The sequence below is a fragment of the Phoca vitulina genome, unplaced genomic scaffold (genome assembly GCF_004348235.1).
Source record: "Phoca vitulina isolate PV1807 unplaced genomic scaffold, GSC_HSeal_1.0 scaffold7, whole genome shotgun sequence".
Classification (NCBI taxonomy): domain Eukaryota; kingdom Metazoa; phylum Chordata; class Mammalia; order Carnivora; family Phocidae; genus Phoca; species Phoca vitulina.
The window spans coordinates 13,726,874-13,748,905 of record NW_022589710.1 but is presented as its reverse complement, the minus strand read 5'-3'; the positions used below and the strand labels follow the sequence as shown (position 1 = coordinate 13,748,905).

The following is a 22,032-nucleotide window of genomic DNA, read 5'->3' as shown; positions in this document are numbered from 1 at the left end:
AGAGTTGTTTTTCACCTGTTATTTTTACAGAAGGTTGATCTCAATCATTACATCTGGAGGTTTTCTAACGTCATCTTCTAAAGTGACTCATCTTATCTTGTGATTTTGAGGGTGCTGTGCATGTATGTGTGAGTTAGGCACTGTAAAAGCTGTGGAGGCTGAAGACCTTTCTGCTCACAGGAAGTGTTAAGTGAGAAGAGCATTGATGTCATTGCTTTGACCTTTGACGAGCCTGGGCTTGCCTAGAATCTCACAGGATGCTCTTGCTTTATCATAGAAATGAATAATCAAATGTAGCCATAGCATGTTGGGTCATAATGTCCACAGGACACAATGTTCAGGCCTGGATTTTATTTAAGTGAGCTCATCAAATATTTATGAAGCACCTGCTGTGTGGCAGGAACTGTGGTAAGCATTGGTGATAGAGCAGTGAACAAGGGAGACCTAATCCTTGCCCATGTAGAGTTTCTTACTAGTGGGGAAGACAGCCATTAAAAAAAGATGGACAGATATGAAGCATGTTCCAAAGAGTAGGTAGCAGTGCTGTGGAAGGGTAGAGCAAAGAGGTCTAAGCCACCCCCCGGGGAGGCGAAAAAAAGTCTCTTCCTGAGAATAAATTAGCGAGGCAAAAGTGGGTGAGGAGATGAAGAGATGTTGGACATTGGGAGCTCGGCATGGATGGTCATAAAATGCCTGTTATTTTTGGAGACCAATGATTCTAAGACATTGACTAACATATTTTATGCCATTAGAGAATCTCTTGGAGTAAGACCTTGTTATTACAAAATGCTCAGAATATAGACTGAGACTCTCAAAGCACATGATTATTGCTTCTGGTTCTGCTCTGCCTGTCCAGGCACCAATCAACTTCTGCTCCCGGTTCTTTCTCTTTCTCTCCACTATCTCAACAGGCACTATTTGTTTACCCTCCCTCACTCTGATCACTCTTCCAGATGCACTCATCAACCACCAGTACTGTGGATTACAGTGTGTCCCAAATTGTAATACAAGTAACACTGGCATAAAGGGAGATTCTTTTAGGTAGAACGAGGACAAACTTTTCATTAGTTACACATTTATTTCTACAAATTCCTTCTTGTTAAGTAAATTCGATTAATACTAGCAAGTCTATTTAAAGAAATATATAGAGTAAATAAAAATGAAACAAAGTTTGGGTAACATCATTATACTAGAGGTACTCTAAATTATTCTTTAACCTTTCTGTACCTCATATTTTTCTTCTATAAATGGGAATAACAAGACCTGTCTCAGTGACAATGGTGAAATAAAAATGTCCTTAAGCCATACCTGAGTTTCTGGTACATAATAGGTTTTTAACAAATGATGATTGCCTTTTTCTTACCTTTCTTACTGCCTACATATTGAACTTTCTACTGTCATTCCTACCTGGCTTTTAATATTAAAGATAAAATGTAAGATATTGTCCCTTGACTATATTCCAAATTAAAAGCTCAAGATAGCCTTACTACTATCATGCATTTATCTAAGGCTAATTTAGATACACAGATACATAGACACGTTGACATAGATATAAATACATCCATACATATGCCAGTACAAAAGAAATGTTAAAGACTGAAAATCCTTTCTCTGCACTAATGATCATTAGGCAGAAGGCTTTGATGTCGGTACGATAAAGATTAATAGACTGTGAGTTAATCTTGTTTTACTTCTCTCTAGTGAAAAGAACCAGGAGGAGCAGTGGCTTTTTGCATTTTTTTTTTTTTTTTTTTTTTTTTTTTGAGAGGGGATAGAGGGAGGCAGAGAGAGACAATCTCAAGCAGGCTCCAGGCCCAGCATGAAGCCTGACACGGGGCTTGATCTCAAGATCCTGAGATCATTACCTTAGCCAAAATCAGGAGTCAGACACTTAACCAACTGAGCCACCCAGGCACCCCAAGGAGCCATGGCTTTTAAAGTAGAATAGAGATTGACTCTCAGCTCCATCATTTACAGCTATGTGATCTTGATCATAAAATCTGATCTTTTGGAGCCTCAGTTTCCTCATCTAATGAAACCTACTACCTTGCAAGACTGTTGAGATGATAGAGACGAGGTATACACTTTGCTTAAAGTAAATGCTAAAAATCATGATTATTACAGTTATTATTTTCAACTTTGACCCACAGCCAAACTATATAAATACCTCATTGCAGAAAAGATGCTATTACTCTGACTCCATTCATGAGAAAAGAAAAGTTCTACATTCATTTCTTTTAAATCTTCGAAACTGTTATCAGAGTTCGGCTATACATAACAGAAGCCATTCTCGTAATTTTAAGCTGAAAGAGATTTCATACAAAGAAAGCGGTGCTCACGTCATTGTTAGAAGGCCTAATGAAGCAGGTTCTAGACTGAGCCATCAAAAGAGCAAAACAAAATTGGCCAAACCTGGGGAGTCTGCTCTGCCATAAAGAGAAAGGTAGAAAATCAAGAAATGGGCCCAGCAGCTATTGGCTCCAGGAAAATGTACAATTCACCCAGGATCAGAAAACCAGAGCCATCAGGGTTGGCTGCAGAATAACGTTGCTAGATAAGACACAGGGTGTCCATTTAAATTTGAATTTCAGATCAAAAACAAAAAATTTTAGTGTGTGTCCCATACAATGATCGGAACATACTTAGACTAAAAAATTTGTTGTTGATCTGAAATTCAAGTTTAACTGGGTTTCATGTGTTTAAGTAGGAGTCCTGAATTACCCCTTCTTTATTTGAAATTAAAATTCAACCAGGTGTCTTATCTGTTTATTTGCTAAATCTCGAGTTCTGCTCTAGAGCCACCCATAGCCTACTGTTTTAATATCAGCAGAAGGGTGTCTTGCATGATGCTGCTTCAACTCAGTCTCATGAGATTGTGTCAGATTGGCAGAAACTAAATCACATCAGCAACTCTGGCTGCAAGGAAATTTGGGAGACGTAACTCTTAGCTTTTCAGTCTCTGTATTATGGCAGGCGTGCGAGAAACGCAAAGGAACATATGACAAGCAAACAATTCACCACAATAGCTACACGGTAATATTGATTCATTGCATTTGTAATTTCTTTTATTTTTACAGATATATCTTGAACATCTCTTCTTTTTTAGTCAGTATAACTATTAGGGATACAGCACTAAACAATAAATAAATAAATAAATAAATAAAGTCCCTGTCCTCATAGAGCTTAGATTCTAGTGGAGAAAAAAAAAAAAACACACTAAATTACAGAAAATAAAATTGAGAGTAAAAGCCACTTGTAATCCTACTACTCTTCTTCTAGCTTGATGTAACAAAAAAGGTAAAAAAAAAAAATCTCCTTATTCTTTTTTCCCTCCAATTTTACTTCCCAAGGATTATCATCAGTAAAAGTTGTGTGTGTATGCTTACACATGTATTATAAATAAGTTAAATGTGATTACTAAGTCCCATGATGGTGGGAAGGATATGCCTCAGTTCATCTGCTGAAGAGGTCAACATTACTCAAGCTAATAAGAAAAAGACAGAATCCAGATATCTCCTTCCTCTTCCCTTGAGGTCCTCTGTGCCTGATTTAGCTCCCATAGCTTTCTGGAAATCACTTTCTCCCTTGGTCTTCATCCTCTCTCCATCCTGCCTCTATCCTGCTGTCTCCTTTACTCGCCTTGGATCTTCTCAGGAAAGACAGATTCACCTGGAGTCAGAGTGGAGCACATACAGCACAGGGCAAACCTCTCTGCAGAGCCCTGATCAATTTTCATAGGTCCAGTTTTCATCTGGTGACGATAACATGTCCCCAGTCCATTATTGTGAGGATGGAGGGAGATGAAGGGGATAGAAAGCTTTCTGTCACTCTCCCCACCCCACCCCCACCGTATACCCCACTCACAGTTAAGTCTTAACTCCTCATTCTGGCTCCTTTGTCTAGCACTAAGGATTTTTCATGTCTGACTCTGATTACGTAAGCATGGTTTCCTGGCGCCATTTCCTCACAAAGACTCTGCTCCAGCCACTCTCCAAATATGCTTTATTTTCCCATTTCTATCTCTGTCCTGACATCCGGTCTGTATGGAGGGCCTTTCAATCCAACGCCTCTGCCCATGGGCACTGACCCCTGCTCAGGATCCAGCTTCAGTGCCTCTTCCTCGGTGATGCTGCCTTAGATTCATTCTTGCAGAAGCTGACCCCGACACCAGGATTTGAGGACCAGAGGTTTATTTGGGAGGAGGTTCCAGCAAGCTGGTGTTGGGAAGGAGAGAGTGAGGCAAGAAAGAGGAAAGCCAACAAAGGGTATGTACTGAGGAGGTTGTATGGTGGGCAACGGAATGGGGTGGGGTGGGGAGGCTCATGCTGATTGGAGAAGTCAGGGAGCAGTACCCCCTAAGTCAAGAAAGCTAAAGTGTTTATCCCCCACCTTCCATCCATGGTTGCTGAAGGTGGCTCCTAGTGACGTGAACTCCCCTGTCGTTCTGACCCGGCTTATGTGCGGACTGAGAGAAATGCCTCAGGTGGAAAGTGCAGGTGTGTGCAGGAGGACACTGCCAGTGTGCACAGAAGCTGGGTGCCAAGGGGATCTGGACAGGGGGGACATGTAGCATTTTGACAAGTTAGACATGATTTGCACCATTATACTATTATGGCCTTTGGTTTGTATCAGTCCTGCCTCATCTTAGAAGTATTTGCGTGTGATCAGAAAAAAAATATTAGATTACTCATTGTCTTAGCCTGGGTTAGCCCAGAAAGCAGAGCCAGAGGCAAATGCTTCTGTGCTATGACTTTATCAAGACGTGCAAACCGGGGAACATCGGAGCGGTGACAAGAGGGAATGAGGCAGGGAAGGCAGAAGCGGGGACACAAGGTTTTGAAGTTGGCTGTGGGGAGCGTCCTCCAGGAGGCTGTATACAGTGTCTCAGGACACCCCACCAAGAGAAGGGAGGGAGAAGAATCTTTCTTCCCATCATCAGAGGATTTAGGCCCCTGCACATCCACGGTACAGTTGGGCGAGCACTGGCAGAATCCCGCAGCAATCCAACACCTCAGCACCAACACATGCCCTGGGGCAGGGGCCACGCGAAGCCTGAGGCAAGGGGTTGTCTGTGGGTGCATGAGCTCGGTCTGCATCTCACCTGTGGCCTGGGCTGGGACAAAACTGTCTGGAGACAAGTGAAGGCAAGTGATCCAAAGTGGCTTATTAAATGTGTCTGACTCACCAACCAAAACAACTCACTATGGGTGACCCAATCCTCATTGTGGACCCCACATATGCCTAGAAGACTATCCTGAAATAGTGTGACGCATCTCCACAGTGGCTTACAAATGAAAATCAACCTTCTATTGTGAAAATTTGGTACATCAAACTTAAAAAAAGGAAACTGAGTAGATAGAGATATTCTTTCCGAAATGTCTGATCTCTGTGAAAACAAGTCTCTGAGGAGCTAGAGATATACCGGAAGAATGAAATGAAGAGGAAAAGAAGTGAGTGAAGCAAATGTGAATGAAATCTTGTTCTTATCAGTAAGATAAAGAGAAGGGGTTCTCTGGTTCACTCAAAGATCCTTTACAGACATTCTATACAGAATTTTTAGCTGTCTTGGGGCACCTGGGAGGCTCAGTCGTTAAAGCATCTGCCTTTAGCTCAGATCATGATCCCAGACTCCTGGGATCAAGCCCCGCATCAGGTTCCCTGCTCAGCGGGAAGCCTGCTTCTCCCTCTCCCACTCTCCCTGCTTGTGTTCCCTCTTTCGCTGTCTCTCTCTCTCTCTGTCAAATAAATAAATAAATAAATAAATAAATAAATAAATCTTGAAAAAAAAAAGAATTTTTAGCTGTCTTTAATTTTTACTCATTAACTTCTTTGAAGCACTAATTATAAGTGTATACAAAGTTATTATATATGTTTATGAAACTTTCATCAAAGAGTCAAAAAGAACTATATCAAGGAAACGGGAAGGTCAAAATTTTTATAGATACTGTGCTGGAAGGGAGGAAACATGTAAAAGAGAAACGTGTTTATCTGGTGGAATAGTATAAGTACCAGGAAGAATACGGGTCTGTGTAGACATTGTTTACAGTAAGAGAGAAGAAATGTACTTAATTTCTTTATAGCCATCAGCTCTGTATTTATTTTTTTAAACCTGGATACTGTTGAATACATTATGAGTACGTATTGATGAAAAGGTCAATGACACTTTTTCTATAATCATGAAGATTATATTATTTCAAAAGGAATTAATTTACCTTAAAGAAAATATTTTAAATGTTAATATTCCTTTTAAAACATCCCCATTTAAATGCTGCACCCTATGAAGAAATTGTTATTATTAGCTTTCTCAGATATGCAGAAAATGATCTAGATGCTTTGTAATTAATATATAATATAAATATATTGTTAAAATGAATTGAAGGGTTATATAGATAACAAAACATAATGCATGCAATAATGGAGATAGCGCAACCTTTTAAACAACAAATAAGTTTCAATTTCGGGAAGAAGAGCTGTGTAGATTGCTGCAGAAACCATAGTCTCTGCAATCATATCACTGAGGCATATTCTTGAAGGTTGAGCGCTTGAATATAGTCAGCCACAGCTTCCTCAGTCAGACCTATTTTACCACGAACCTCTGCTCTAAGCTTATATACTAGAGGATCATCAGGCTTCAAAGACAGAGCTGTAAAAGAAAAACATTTCAAGATACGTTTTATGATAACCCTGGAAAATGGTCTCATGTTTTAAAAATAAAAATTGTATAAGAACTTTAGCATTGCTTATTTGGAAGCATTTTTCTTCAAATGCAAGTATTATTTGGTAAAATTAAAAAGATTAAATCTAAGAAAACTAACTTGAGGAACACAGTACAATGTCCCTCCTTGAAAGGCTGGCATTGTCTATGTCTGGTTTCCCTAATGATTTTCTGTATCTCAGCTTATCCACGCTTTAAATTATTCCATGAAGGAATCTATACTGATGGCATTAAAGATATGCTATATAAAAACATTAATTCTTATGTAAGCTTACCTAGACAGATAGACCTGATGATTTTCTTCTTTTTATTGTCTAAAAACAAACATATCAACCACTGTGATTTTACCCCAAAGTTATAAAACAAAAATACCTTTACTTAGGTCTTCCTCAGCTAGTTCATATTGCTTTAAACAACAGTGTAAGTGTGCTCTGTTAAAATATACTGCAGCCCAGAAGGGACAGCTTTCAACCACATATGCAAAATCTTCTTTTGCTTCTTTGTATTTCTCTAATATTGTATTGGCAATAGCTCGATTCATGGTAGCACATTCATTTTCTGGATCAAACTTTAAAGCCGTTGAGAAGTAGTCACTGGCCTATAAAATGTGAAGATGATGATAATTTGAATATATTTTAATTGGCAGCTATATAGCAATCTGAAGCACTTTTGCTCTTAATTTAAAATAAGGACATTGGCGAGGAATTCTTAATCTCAGGAAACAAACTGAGGGTTGTTGGAGTGGTGGGGGGTGAGAGGGATGGGGTGGCTGGGTGATAGACATTGGGGAGGGTATGTGCTATGGTGAGTGCTGTGAATTGTGTAAGACTGATGAATCAAAGACCTGTACCTCTGAAGCAAATAATACATTATATGTTAATAAAAAAAGAAGAAGAAGAAGAAGAAGATAGCAGGAGGGGAAGAATGAAGGGGGGGAAATCGGGGGGGGGGGAGACGAACCATGAGAGACTATTTGGACTCTGAGAAACAAACTGAGGGTTCTAGAGGGGAGGGGGGTGGGACGATGGGTTAGCCTGGTGATGGGTATTAAAGAGGGCACGTTCTGCATGGAGCACTGGGTGTTATACGCAAACAATGAATCATGGAACACTACATCAAAAACTGATGATGTAATGTATGGTGATTAACATAACATAATAAAAAATGCTAAAATAAAATAAAATAAGGACATTGGCATGCCAAGGGGGAAGTGGAAGCATTTCATCCCAGATAGAGTTGAAAAAGAGGTGCATGGGGCGCCTGGGTAGCTCAGTTGGTTAAGCGTCTGCCTTCGGCTCAGGTCATGATCCCAGGGTTCTGGAATCGAGCCCTGCATCCAGCTCCGTGCTCAGCGGGGAGCCTGCTTCTCCCTCTGCCTGTGCCTGCCTGTCTGCCTACTCGTGATCTCTCTCTCTCTCTCTATGTCGAATAAATAAATAATTTTTTTTAAAAAAGAGGCGCATTGTCTGTAGACAATGTAAAAAACAATAATAAAACCAGCCAAAAGTCAGTTTGCTTTTTATTATCACCACGTGTTGGCAAATCTCGATAATGTCAGTGATAAAATACTACTCCTTGCTGAGGCGAAATGCTCCACTACTTACCCCTCAAATCCCACATCCTCATACAGCACCAGGAAAAGGTAAAATATAAATTAGAAAGGAAGGTCATAACAAGATAAAATGTTAGAAAATTAATATTTTTCATATAAAAGCAGAGTATCTAAGAGCTAAAAAGGTAAATGAATTTTCTAAATAAGATTCTAAACCATAACAAAAAGGGATAAAAACTTAGTGACACTATGAAAGTTATGAAGAAGGAAGAGAGGAAAATAATCTACTTGTCAAGAAAATCAGACTCTAGATCATTCTCTACTCATCATCGAGCTGAAAGGACCCTTCAAAGTGTGGTCTGTAGACTGGTTTTGGGGTCTCAGTCTGAGAAATCATTTACTACAGCTCTGTAAAGAGTGTAAGTACAGAAATGAAGAGTAAACCATTAGTACCATTTATAGCACTTTGACGTGGCTATGACATTCCAGCACATGAATATATTTCCAGTAACCTGTTTATATTGTGTTTTAGTAACATATTGATGAATAATAAGTTAGAATTTTTAAATGGCCTTTCACCACAAATAGCTTCAGATGCTGATTAGACATCCTACTACTCAAGATAGGAATCTCTTCTCTAATTCCATGATGGATAAAAATTTGGCTTCTACTTTAAAACTTACTTCACTTAAAGGAAAAGTCATTTTTAACAATACGGGTTGTTCTCCGATTTTTTACTATTCAGTTTTTCCCAACACACCACAATCTTCCTTCTATCTATCTCCCCCTATTTTGTGAATTCCAGTCTTGCTAAGGCTGTAGATGTCCTCAAGACCAATGGACATTTTCTAGTTCTTTACTTTCGGCACATTTCTGTGGCATGGACACTTTTGATCTCTCCTTCCTTTGTAAAATTCTCTGTCCTTGGGAAGAGTGTCTCTCTGGTTTTTCTCTTACCTCTCGGATCATTCTCTCTGTCTCCATCACTGAACTATTTTTCTCTATGTTTCCCAGGGATTTGATTTCAATTCACTTCCATCATGAGTGAAATGGAACACTGGTAGCATGGTGGCCAAGAGCTCAAACCACAGAGCCAGATTTCTAGGTTCAGATCCTGGCTCCACCACTTGTTATCTCTATATCTTTGGGTGAGTAACTTTTGTACCCAGTTTTCCTGTCTGTAAAATGGAAGTAACAAACAGAACTCTACTTCCAGTGCAGCTTTTAGGATTAAGTGAGGTTAATATGTAAAGTATATACAAAATATCCATATATATTCAAAATATCAATTATTTTCAACTCAATTATTATTGATATATCATTTCTTCCTAGTGTCTACAAACAGAGAGACAACATAGCCCTAAGGCAATTCTCCATGAATTTTGCTGCCTCTGACTTTCGAGAGGCATTAGATCAAGATTGTATAACCCATCTCATTTTTGGATGAAACTATTCTATACGGCAGCTAAGTGCAATTAGAAGAATCTGTTAAGAGGGTGGCAGAATTGACATCCTTCTGTGAGGAGCTTAAAGAGAATTCACTCCCGAACAGAAGGCTGGATGATCAGAATCATCAGATCATCAGAAATGAGGCAAGGAAATGACTCCAAGTAGGGCCAAGACTTTCTTCAATAAGTAATTTAGGTCTCATTTTAATTAACCAGTAAATGATCAATAAAGGCCACACTATTCTACATCACAAAAGAATTACTTCAATCAGGTAGGAGCCAATGCCTACCTCAGCTAAGATAAAAGAATTCAGTAACACACAATAATATGCCTAACTGTGAATAATATAACTTTCTATTATGGCTTCTAAAATATATTGCTTAGAAAATAAAATCCTATCCATTAATGAAGTAACTTGAAGTATAGGAGTAATGGCTATGAAACAATTAAAGGCCAAAGACACCTACCACAGTGATGGCCTTGATTTTTTAACAATTGGTCTAATGCCTTAATATCTGTAATTAATTAAAAAACAGATCCAGTTATTTTTTTAAAGTCACCATAGTTCATGATGCATGCACGTAGCTCATCCAAAAGTGATTTAAAATTATTAAGTCACTAATTAATGATAAAAGAAGCCAGAACATATCTAGATTTGAAGCTTCTAGGGATTATTTGATCTATTGAGGGACCCTTCTTCCTGCCCCTAAATCTTCCTTCCAGGACAGTTAGAAACAAAGGTTGAGGAGGTGGGGAGCAGGGAACAGAAGCCATTTCCTCCCCAAAGAGGCCTCTAGCATACTAAAATATAGCATAGCTGCATAACTACTTGCAAAGTCTGCTTAACTCTGGAGGGCATGTACACTGTGAAGCCCAAGCATCCAGTATATATCAAGACAGAGAGGACAGAACACAGAGCTTAATGTTGCCTGGTTACTACACTTCCCTAGTATGCTCACCGTGCTACTTTCTGTAACAGTTATTTCACATTTTCTCTTTTCTCCTCAGAACTCCTAGCCACCCCACCCTCCTTTTTAAGCATCCACGCCACTCTTACTGATAACTGATACTCATATCCCATAGAGAAAATATAGTCAATAAGTAGAAATGCCTACTTGTCAAAATCTGCCTGTCTGCATTCAACTGTGCCCCAACTCTCTGCCTTCCCTCACAACATAATCCGTAGTGTGTCCTGCTCCCTTCAAAGGTCACCCAGCAACTTCCAAACTTTAACCTCAGTTCTCAAAGATTTCGATCCTAATTATCCCTGCCACTTTCTCCTGCCCCAACAATTTCTTCTTTTCTACTACATTTTTTATTAACATAGGAGCATGAATCACTACCCTTCATATTTACAAAATAAAGAGAACTTCTTACCGCACTCTACCTCATTTCACTACTTCTCATTTCACTACTTCTTGTCACAGAACTTCCTGAACCAGTTGAACTGCTCTAATTCTCCACCTCACATTTCCTCCACAACCCTTACCTACTCAAGGCTCTGTCTCACGGCTGCCGCAACAATGTTCTTGCCAAAATCATCAGGGACTTCCTCCAAGCTCCTCTTCCTTGACCTCTCCCAACGGCGTTTGACTCAGGACACTTTTCCCTTCTTAAAGCACATGATTCTCAAGGTGTTATCAGACTCTGCTGCTTTTCTTCCCATCATCCTGGCTGGATGCTCTCTTCTCGGCCTACTCTCTGGCATCTCCTCTCTGTTTCACTCTTAAACATTGGTCTTCCCCCAGAGCTTGCCCCTTGAACCCCTTCTCTCCACGCAGGCACTCTCAATCTCCTGGAGGCCCACACATGTGCTCAGACTGATAGAATAATGCTTATGTAAGACTGTATGCAATGTTCATCACTACTAATATTTTCTTGTTTATTTTCTATTTCTTCCTCCAATAAAAAGTAAGTTCCATCAGGAAAAAAAAGCCTTTCTTATCTTGTTTAGCTCTGCACCCTCAGGGTATTATTAATGCCTCATACGTGGCAGGTACATCATAAATATATGGAGATTGAAGGAATGGAGAGCTAAGTGGTATAAGGAAGTATTTGCTGAACTTTTCCAGCAAAATAGAGACAAGAACCATAGCCTCTTGGTACATAAAGATGACCCAATGATCATTTTATTAAGGGACATGGTGGCAGTATTAGGTGGCACGAGAGAACACAGAGGTTACAGGTCTCGGAGAATGCAAGCAATAAAAACAGCTTTTTAAAATGAGTATGTCAGGGGCTCCTGGGTGGCTCAGTTGGTTAAGCATCTGCCTGCGGCTCAGGTCATGATCCCAGGGTCCTGGGATGGAGCCCCACATCAGGGCTCAGCAGGGAGCCTTCTTCTCCCTCTCCCTCTGCTGCTCTCCCTGCTTGTGCTCTCTCTCTCTGCCAAATAAATAAATAAAATCTTAAAAAAAAAAATACAATGAGTATGTCACCTTAGAAGGCAAGGGTTGTGAAAAGTTGTGAGAAACACAGAGCTTGTGGTAGAAGCCTTCCCAGACCAGCTAGGCTAGAGAGGACATTTTGTAAAGTCCTTTGTCATAGCATCAAAGGGAGAGCAACTTGGACAGTTACCATGGCTCATCACCCTGATTCCCATAAGAATCTCTGCTATTAGGCAAGGAACAAAATTTATCTCCTCCAAATGTGAGTAACGGAAAAGTAATTTGCCTGCCTTCGTTGTAAAAACAAGGATGAAAAATGATAGCTTAATTTTTGGAAAGAGAATAGAAACTCACCAGATAAAAAAGTATTGCTACAATGTAGACAAAAATTATAACATAACGTTTCAAAATGATCAAATGTTAAGGGAGCAATTGCATTTAAGAAAAAATAAATCAGAAATGAAGGATCTCAGAAATGAGGCAGCCAGGAAGGTAAGACATGGAAATGAGATGAAACAAGAAAAAAAAATTTATTTTTTAAAAACCTGATCTATAAGGTCCACAGGGGATAATAGAGATTTCAGAGAACAAAGGAAAGATTTAGAGGAGAGATGTGAAAAAGGCAAAGAAAATGAAATAAAAACTAAGAGATATAAAACATGAGAAAAAATAATTGGTATATAGAAATCAAAGGGCATCTTATATATAATAATTGGCATTTATTCCCAATGAATAGAATAATGAAACAAAAAATTTTTATACTAAATTCAACAAAACTTTTCTGAAATCTACATATTGAAAATGCACACTGTGTACTTTAAAACTGACTCCAAATGGTCAACTCTGAGACATATCTTGGCAAAAGTTTTTACTTAAAAAAAGAAATCTTTGGTTATCTTGACAAAAAGAAGTCACTGATAAAATAATGAAAATCAGGTTTCCATCAAAAAGATCATTTTTTGACACCAACATACAAAACCAGAAAATAGGGAAACAACACTTCAGACACTCAAGGAAAGAAAAAGTGACTCAGAATTTTAAACCCAGACAAGCTGCCTTAAGTTGTAAACACTGCAGGCAAACAGCTATGAACATAAAAAAGATTCAAGGAATATTGTTCTCATGAGCCCTTTCTCAGGACTCTGCTAGAAGACCAATTTCAGGCAACTAAGAAATGAGTGGTTGGGAGGGAAACTTTGGCAAAAAGCCTGGTGATGAGAACTGAATATACTTAACTGGAGAACTAAGACTAAAATGTGAAATAAGGGTAACAAAATAGTTTGCAAATATTAAGCCCTTTGGCAGTAGAGGAATAATGAAACTCACAACAAAATGGGAGAATAGAGACAGAGTAGAAAGCTGGCGCCAGCTGACACTGTAAGCTTATACACATTTAAGAATAAAAATATAATTTTTTTAAAGAAAAAGAATACTATTAACTAAAATCAACAAATGGATGAGAGGGAAGAGTAAGGGAAGAAGAGATTAAATGGCAATTTTATTGTTGTTCGTAATAGAGAAACTAAAGAAATAAGGAACTAAGAGTATAAAGGTATTTTTATAAAGGTAATCACGAAAGCAAAACTGTAAACCTACTTAACTTTGAAAATAATTAAAGTAGACCACAGAATAAAATATATCAAATATGTGTGCAAAGGAAATATGACATTAAATAACAGAACTAAGATCAACCATGCCAAAATTTTATTATTATTATTATTATTATTATTAAAAGCTGAGTATTTTCAAATTGCCATCTAAAGCAAAATCTAACTCTATGCTGTATAAAAGAGATACAAACCTGAAATAAAGGACTCTGAACTGAAAATAAAGGGAAGGGCAAAGGAATACCAGGCAAAAGCAAACCAAATGAAATCAGAGGTTATGATCTTCATATCAGAATTTATTCCTAAGACCATTTTAAAGAAACAGATGGCATTTGAAATGCATTCACAATTCATATGTAATGCGTATGAATATCTGTATAAAATAATAATGTGGCAGCAATTTTCATAAAGTAGAAATTACAAGAGATGTAAAGAAAACACTAATTTTAAGGTACTTACACCTTTCTCACTCCAAAATAAACCAAATGAAAAACAAGTACGGATATAAGCTAAATTAAAAACATAACTTATAAGATAGATCTTATATGGATATTTTTAACTCTATATCCTTATAGTAGAAATTCTTTTTTGAAAAGGCTCCTAGAGCACTTTTTTTTTAAGTTGGCATATACAAGACCACATTAAAACTCAATAAACTCCAAAATTAGAAAATATAAAAGCCCTTCCACCTGGACATTTTAAGTGTCCTATTAATTTATTCTTTAGTCCAAGGGGAAATAACATTTCAGGTGTAACGTTTTAGGAAAAAAACAAACAAACATTACAGACCGAAATACATAGGATACTGCTAGAAGCAGTACTTAGGGAAATGGCCTAACCTTGACAACTCATCACAGTATAAATTAAAGGGTGACAATAAGTGAAACTTCTGACTCAGAGACAGGTAAAGAACAAGATAAGTTGAAGATAAAGAACAAAAGAGTGAATATAAATAAAAAGTTAAAATTGAGTTTGAATTATGTAAGTGCTTTACAGTGCAAATAAAATAAATTCAAAATATAAAAAATATCATCTAATAACCCAATACTTTCATTTCAGACATTCTAAAATGATTAAGATGTTATAAAACCAGAACTGACATCCTTATCGCCTCACTCCCAGTCAAATGCTCATGTGACTAAAATTTAGGAAAGGTAGCAATTAAGATGAGTTAGATAATCACATCAGTGTAAAACAGTCTTGAAGGAAGTCTGAGATTTGTCTAAGTGGGGGCAGAGAGAGGATTCTAGGCCAGAAGCTGGCAATAATGGACAGCAAGGCAATGGCCCACATTTGGGGAAAGTCCAGAACAATGTTTACTGGACAAGTGTTGAATGGTTGATGATAATGAGGAGAATAAATCCACAGAGATGTGAACATGTAATAAATAATCACAAACACTCTTATGAAAGAGAACTTTTTTAAAAAGAGCTAATGAATGATTAGCCTGTGATGTAAGGATTGCTTTCTGAAATTCTATATAACAAAGAAAGCATTTAGTGTCAAAAATAAAATGTTAAGGAAAACTCATTACCTGAGAAAACTGCCTATGGTGAAAATAGATATTTCCTGCATTAAAGTAAGCCAGTGAATACGTGGGGTTTAGAGAAATTGCTGCTTGATAGTCTTTCATTGCATTCTGTTGTTGACCCATAAACTCGTTAATCACACCACGATTTGTCAAGAATTCTGCTGTAGTATTGATCTGCAATATAATAGTATGAGTATTTAGCATCTGGGAACAGTATGTATCTCCAATTTCATGTCTGTAAAAATGAATGTTATGAAATCTACTTGTGGGAAATGAGTAATTTTATAGTGCAGGTGAAACCCCATTAGAGCAAATATTTTGAGAAAGGACTCGGTATGAAGTTGATTCAGTGTCAACCCTTTGTTGATTTGGTTGCAATAAAACAAATAATCTTAGTGCTTTACTCAGTTCCTTTCCAAAGGATAGACATGGTTGGCAGGAAGCTTATTTGTTTGACTCCATTACACTGGAGAATAAATTAAATAGTTAACATGCTTATTTGTCCAAGTAGTAGCAATTATCTTTCAGTTCTTTCCTTTTTTCGCATCTCAAAGTTTACAAAATCTGCCCATTTCTACAGAAACAGAATCCAAAAGCTATAAGAAAAGAAAATTTTCTGTCACTGTATACAAAACCTGAGGGTTTTATTTGCCATTTAACTACAGAAGAATTTAGGGATTTGTATTGTTCTTTCTTTAGTTCCTTTGAACCCAGAACATTTTTTTATGTTTTGCATTCATTTTTTATGACAAAATAATATTGATGTCCCATGAAACTATAAATTGCATTTACTGAAAGGAATCAACATTTATCATGAGTTTATATTTTGGATTTTAAATGTACTTCAGTTATAAAATTGGCAAGACATAAAAACTCTTTAGGAATCTTTTGGGGAAAAAAATATATATATATTATTTTCCCTACAAGTTACTTTAAAAAGTTACAGAGAGGGGCACCTGGGTGGCTCAGTCGTTAAGCGTCTGCCTTCGGCTCAGGTCATGATCCCAGGGTCCTGGGTCCAGCCCCGCATTGGGCTCCCTGCTCTGCGGGAAACGTGCTTCTCCCTCTCCCACTCCCCCTGCTTGTGTTCCCTCTCTCACTGTGTCTCTCTCTGTCAAATGAATAACTAAAATCTTAAAAAAAAAAAAGTCACAGAGAAGATACATGACCCTATTCATTAATGGTGTTAATTGATGCTAATGATAATATCATCTAAGTGGATTTTTACCTTTATGGCAGCATTAATATCTTGAATTGCAGCAAAATTATCACCCATCTGAAGACAGACCACAGCTCTTCCTTCATAGGCTAAGGAGCATTTTGGATCAACTTCTGTGGCAATGGTAAAGTGATTCCAAGCTTTCTGGAATTTTCCTTGGGCCTAAAAAAATTTTTCATTTACTTGAAGTAGGAAATTGTCCATAACATGACAAATGTTTATGGTTCTAACTTAATCAAATAAAGCCTTTAGTAAGGGTAAATTTATATTGTGCTAAATCTAAGCTATTTTAAACAAGGAAGTAGACTGTACTCTGAGTACATTCAATTGACTAAATTACCTCTGAGTATTTATGCTAACATTTTAATTAATTAAAATAAATCTAATTGTCAGAGTCATCTCTTACGCCAGTCTTGGACAACATACAATCATGGCCACCATATGAAACACCAATGCTTCTGACAATCATCACCACAAAGTTTATACTGAACTCCACACACACAGGCAGAGATTGTATTTATTGCCTGGCATTGAATCTTCAGTTATACATAATATATATATATATAATGAACATAATAAAATAAATGTGTTGAATAAATAAGAGCACAAACTAATAGTGCGAGACCTATTTTGATAAATTGTACCAGCATCTGGCATTTTAGGGTCATTATACATATTCCACGGAAAATGCATTCAAATCTACCAAGTTTTTGTTTATACAAACCTTAGCACCAACTGGAAAACAAGAAAAAAGTTAGGAGAGGGGCACTGTTAATTGAAAGGTGTCTGAATATTTCGTAGAGAAGACCAGCTAGCAACTAAATACATCATCAGTGTAAGGTAGTGAGTTGATAAATCCACTGAGTCCAGAGTCTGTCCTTTATTTGCATAGGCTAAAAATCCAACTTGCCAGAATCTCAGAAGGTGAGAAGCTGACTCACATTAACCAAACTGAGCCCAGTGACTCTTGCATAAAACTAATAAGATAACTACACACTGTTCTTTAACTGGCAAATCTTCTCCCTCTGGGCAAATGATGTGAAAATCAACACTGTCATAACAAATTCATTGGAGAAACAAGGAATATAAGAATATTAAGCTGCAAACAGCCTCACAATGGGATATCTGTCATCTGTTGCTGAAATCTGTTTTAGCTAACCTCGGTATCACTAGTGCGAGGCACATAGTAGGAAAATCTGTTAAGTATTTGTTGAACAAATGGTTACTCTTTCCCTTGGGCAGAACTTGGATGAACCTCCCTCTCTTTTCTCAGTCCTTTCTTTCCTGATTCAATCCTTCTTCCTACTGATGTGTTTCTCAATCTTCTTTCAGGTTGATACATACCAAGTAAGATCTTCATAAAACAAAAATCTGATGTTGTTGCTTCGGTTAATTATACTAACATTTGTAACTGGCCTGCAAGGCCTTCACCTCCAGTCATTTTCCAATTCTCTAGCCTGTCCTACAACACTCACTTCTTATCATAACACTCCATCCACTTGGGCCCTCTCTCTCTTTCACAAGACTTTCTAAAGGGTTGTTCACTATGTCCTAGCTTCAACTCTTAACTGACTGATTACTAGTCTTTCACACTCAATTTAAATGTTAATTTCTCAAAAATTCCTTTCTTACCCCTTAAACAAATCTAGGTTTCCTTGTTATAAATTGTCCTAAAACCCATCCTTTTCCTTTGTATCACGAGTATAATTAAATAACTATTCCTATGGTTGCTTGATACTCATCTCTTTATTAGGTAGTAAACTCTACAGAAGAATCAAGTATATTTGGTTCACTGCTGTATCCCTAGGCCTAGAGCATTTCTTCTCCTATATTAGGGGCTCAGTAAAATGCCTACTGAATGCAATGAATGATGATGCTAACACATTTCATTGTATTGCAGTCAGCTCTTGCAGCTTTGGGAGTCATCCTGTCTCTTCAAGTTGACTTTGTAAATTTCTACTGTGATCCAATGATGGCTAATTTAGTCTCAAAGGGAAATCTTATTTCCCTTATTAATGAGTTCTTGGGCATATCCCACTATAACCACCAATCCTAACAATCACCTCCAATATTATTAATATTATTAGATCAGCCAAACTCATTTTCCAAATTTTAAAAAATCAACTTTAATTGCAGATTATTAATAAGAATTTCTGCAGATTATGGTAATTTGAACACATTTTTTGCCCATTCTCTAAAATTTTGAATATTAAAAAAAAGAAGAAAATTTAAAATCGCTCCGTTCCTCTTCATGGAAAATATAGCGCACTTAGCACTGTATTCCAAGAATGTCACTACATATGTATTAGTGCAAATAAGTTGGTGAGTGCATAGGTCAGGTCAGAGTGTTCCAGAAATCACTCAGAGACCTGCTTGGTAACAGACAGAGTAACACTCTCCCATCTTGCTGAAAAGACAAACACCTGGTCTCTTGCCTTCCCAAGGCTCATTGCCATTTGGAAGATGACTTAAATCCCTATACAGTGGCTGTCTGATCCACCGCATGACTAAAGTCCACTTCAAAACTTTCGTACACTGTTTATTCTCTCTAGCTTGTCATTAATTCAACAGGACAATACCTATGGGGCCCAAGTATAAGTTAGTGAAACAAACGTTAGCCACGTTCTTATATGTGAAACTCATCAGGCAAATTTCAAAAGTTGTATGTAAGAGTGGGGGTAAGGTAAGGTGGGGTACACGCATTAAGGAAACTCAGGTTCAAAGGGTCCACATCTCACTAGTATGCCAGGTCCCTGGGTGTGGTCCACAGGTAAGCTCCCTGGAACTAATAAACCCCTGCAGAAGCTCTGCTCTGGATACTGATAGTAAGGGAAAGGTAAAATGTACATGACCAAAGAAATAACATATATCCCAATCACCAGTAAAGGGCTAAATATATTCTTCCCCTTGTCCAAAAGGTGCTTTTATGGGTTAACATGTTGTTATATAATGTTACCTGCAAATTATAGCCAAGGCTAATTCTGGCTTTTATATATGTTGGATTAATGTGCAACGCTTTCAGAAAGTCCTTCTGTGCTTGTTTGGTGGCTTTCTCATGACCATATTCCATGTAAGAATTTCCCCGTCCAACGTAAGCATCCAGAAAACAGGGATTAATTTTAAGAGCCCAGGTGAAGAAATCAACAGCTTCTTCAAACTCTTTATTTCTGAAAATAAATGAAAATATTGATCCTTTCTGGTGAATTTTCTAAGTGCTTTTCTATATATAATTTTTTTCTTTTTTATTGTTATGTTAATCACCATACATTACATCATTAGTTTTTGATGTAGTGTTCCATGATTCATTGTTTGTGCATAACACCCAATGCTCCATGCAGAACATGCCCTCTTTAATACCCATCACCAGGCTAACCCATCCTCCCACCCCCTGCCCTCTCGAACCCTCAGTTTGTTTTTCAGATAATTTATTCATGAAGATTTGCATTGACCCTTACAAAAAAAAAAACTTTTCATTTTTATTATCCATCATAGGAAGTAAGTTCATATAACCTAAGAAAGTCTGACAGGATCTTTGAAGATTTTGGTGAAAGGAAAAAGGGAGGTAAGAGCCATTTTTATAACAGAATATGTTGGGATGATATTTTAGAGTTCTTTTTTCAGAACTATAAATGTCTGAATGGCATTCCTGAACTTGTTTTTAACAGCTATCAGTGGCCAATACAGAAAAACATATGCTATTATTGATGAAATACGCTATTAAAACAGATTAAAATAAATATATTTATGTATTTAATATTTCCTTATACAATGAAAGGAACCAAATTTTTATCACACGGGAGGCCTTACTTCAGATCCTTTATAAAGGCAAACGCTTTTTGTGGACACCAGGAAAGGAGAAAAGAGAAAAGGTAAAATGCATTTGATTTATTAACTTGTGAATAGATGTGACCGAATGGTAACTCTGTCTCTCATCCTTAATTATTCTCTTGTGGTGGGGTGAGGGCTAGAGAACGAATCAGATATTTGTTCATGGGCAGAGAGGATCACTTTTCCATTTTATATGTGTATCTGATAACTATATTCAGTCTCAACAGACATGGAGAACATCTAGGATCTTTTCTAAAAACCAGAACAAGGGAGCTAACATTGAGTAACTGCTTACTTACCAGGTACTGTGCTAAATGCTTTACCTCTGCTATTTCACTCAGTCCTTCCAACAATTCCTAAGCTAGTTATAATTTTCTACATTTTATAGGTTAAAAGAAAATGGCTCAGAAAAAGTTTGCACACAGTAAATAACACAGTAAACGGCGTAATGAGGCTCAGCAGTGTCCATATCTAGGATTCAGACTCAGGTAAACCATAACTCCAAACTTCTCGCTTTTCCACAGTCATCTGTACCTCCCAGTCTTCACCTTTACCATACCTGCTGCAGTCGGCACACAAGATTTGATATCTCAACAGGGTAGTCAGAAGGAAGGAGTGAAGCTCAGACCTAAACCTGAATGTGCAGATTAATACTAATTTTTCAAAGTTGTTATGAGAAACAAATGAGCACACGTGAAAACCATTTAGCAAAGAAACTCTCAATAAAGATTATCATCTTCTTCCCATCCTCGCCATTACTTCTCAAAAAGGTTTCAAAATTTAATAAGATGCATCACTACTTTGCTAATTTTTCCTTTATAAAATACATGGAAACAAGGGAAACTGTTCTAGAGACTGTCATCTCCTAGATATTATGCAGGAATATCTCTTAAAGTAGTGTTTCCCAAACTTCAGCCCCTCCTTGGTGACAATTGCCCTATGTTCTACCTACGCTATCATTTACTGAATATTTTTCTCTAAGTCAAATCACTGTTTTACTTAACTCAATTTATTTCAAAAGACAACTTAATTTCAATCCCATAAATAGAAAATTAATATTTCATACCATAAACAGAAAGCAACCATAACAATAAACAACTATTGGAGTTGGAGACTACAGTAGTCTGCAGAAAACTGAACCTGAGGACTGGACTTCAATTTCTCGCAATGTGATTGAATATTTTTTAATGCCTAAGCCATGAAGAATAATTGAGGTGATTATGATATTTACTCCATGTTTTGGCAAACACTACCCAAAAGTGGGGCATCAAGTGTTCAGCCTGAAGATTGTGCAAGAATCCGCAGTGAATACCAGGAACGCTTGGCTTCTGATAATTCAAACAGGTGGAAAGTGAACATTCACATATACGAGGCAGTTTATCTACTAAGTTCTCTGTGGATTGTTACTAAGAAAATGCAGGTTTACTTCCCTCAGTAGCTTACAGTGAAATTGTGCTTCTCTCCTGATAACTGGCACTATTGGAGAGGTGAGAGTTTGCTAAATAAGGGTAATAAGGCCTGAGGTTGTGTTCTATTTACAGAGATCTTTTCCTCTGTACCTCTCAATCCCTTTCACCTATTTTCCCCTTTCCCCACCCCTGTCCTCGCTGGCAACCACCAACCTGTTCTCTGTATTGATGAGCCTGTTTCTGTTTTTGTTTGCTCATTTGTCTTGTTTTTTCAATTTCCACATTTAAGTGAAATCATACAGTATTTGCCTTTCTCTGATCTATTGCACTTAGCA

At 37.5% G+C, this 22,032-nt stretch overlaps 1 protein-coding gene across 1 annotated transcript in view; it reads right to left on the bottom strand.

The window, feature by feature from the left end:
• Positions 1 to 6,506: 6,506 nt before the first annotated feature.
• LOC116632626 (tetratricopeptide repeat protein 6-like) overlaps positions 6,507 to 22,032 on the bottom strand; it is a 40,022-nt gene continuing 24,496 nt past the window's right edge. The window contains exons 7-11 of the mRNA XM_032404573.1: positions 19,417 to 19,627; positions 16,470 to 16,622; positions 15,245 to 15,415; positions 7,088 to 7,313; positions 6,507 to 6,643 (exon numbers count right to left, since the gene is read on the bottom strand). Of these exons, the coding sequence (XP_032260464.1) occupies positions 6,507 to 6,643; positions 7,088 to 7,313; positions 15,245 to 15,415; positions 16,470 to 16,622; positions 19,417 to 19,627 (898 nt within the window). The remainder of the gene's footprint in view (positions 6,644 to 7,087; positions 7,314 to 15,244; positions 15,416 to 16,469; positions 16,623 to 19,416; positions 19,628 to 22,032) is intronic.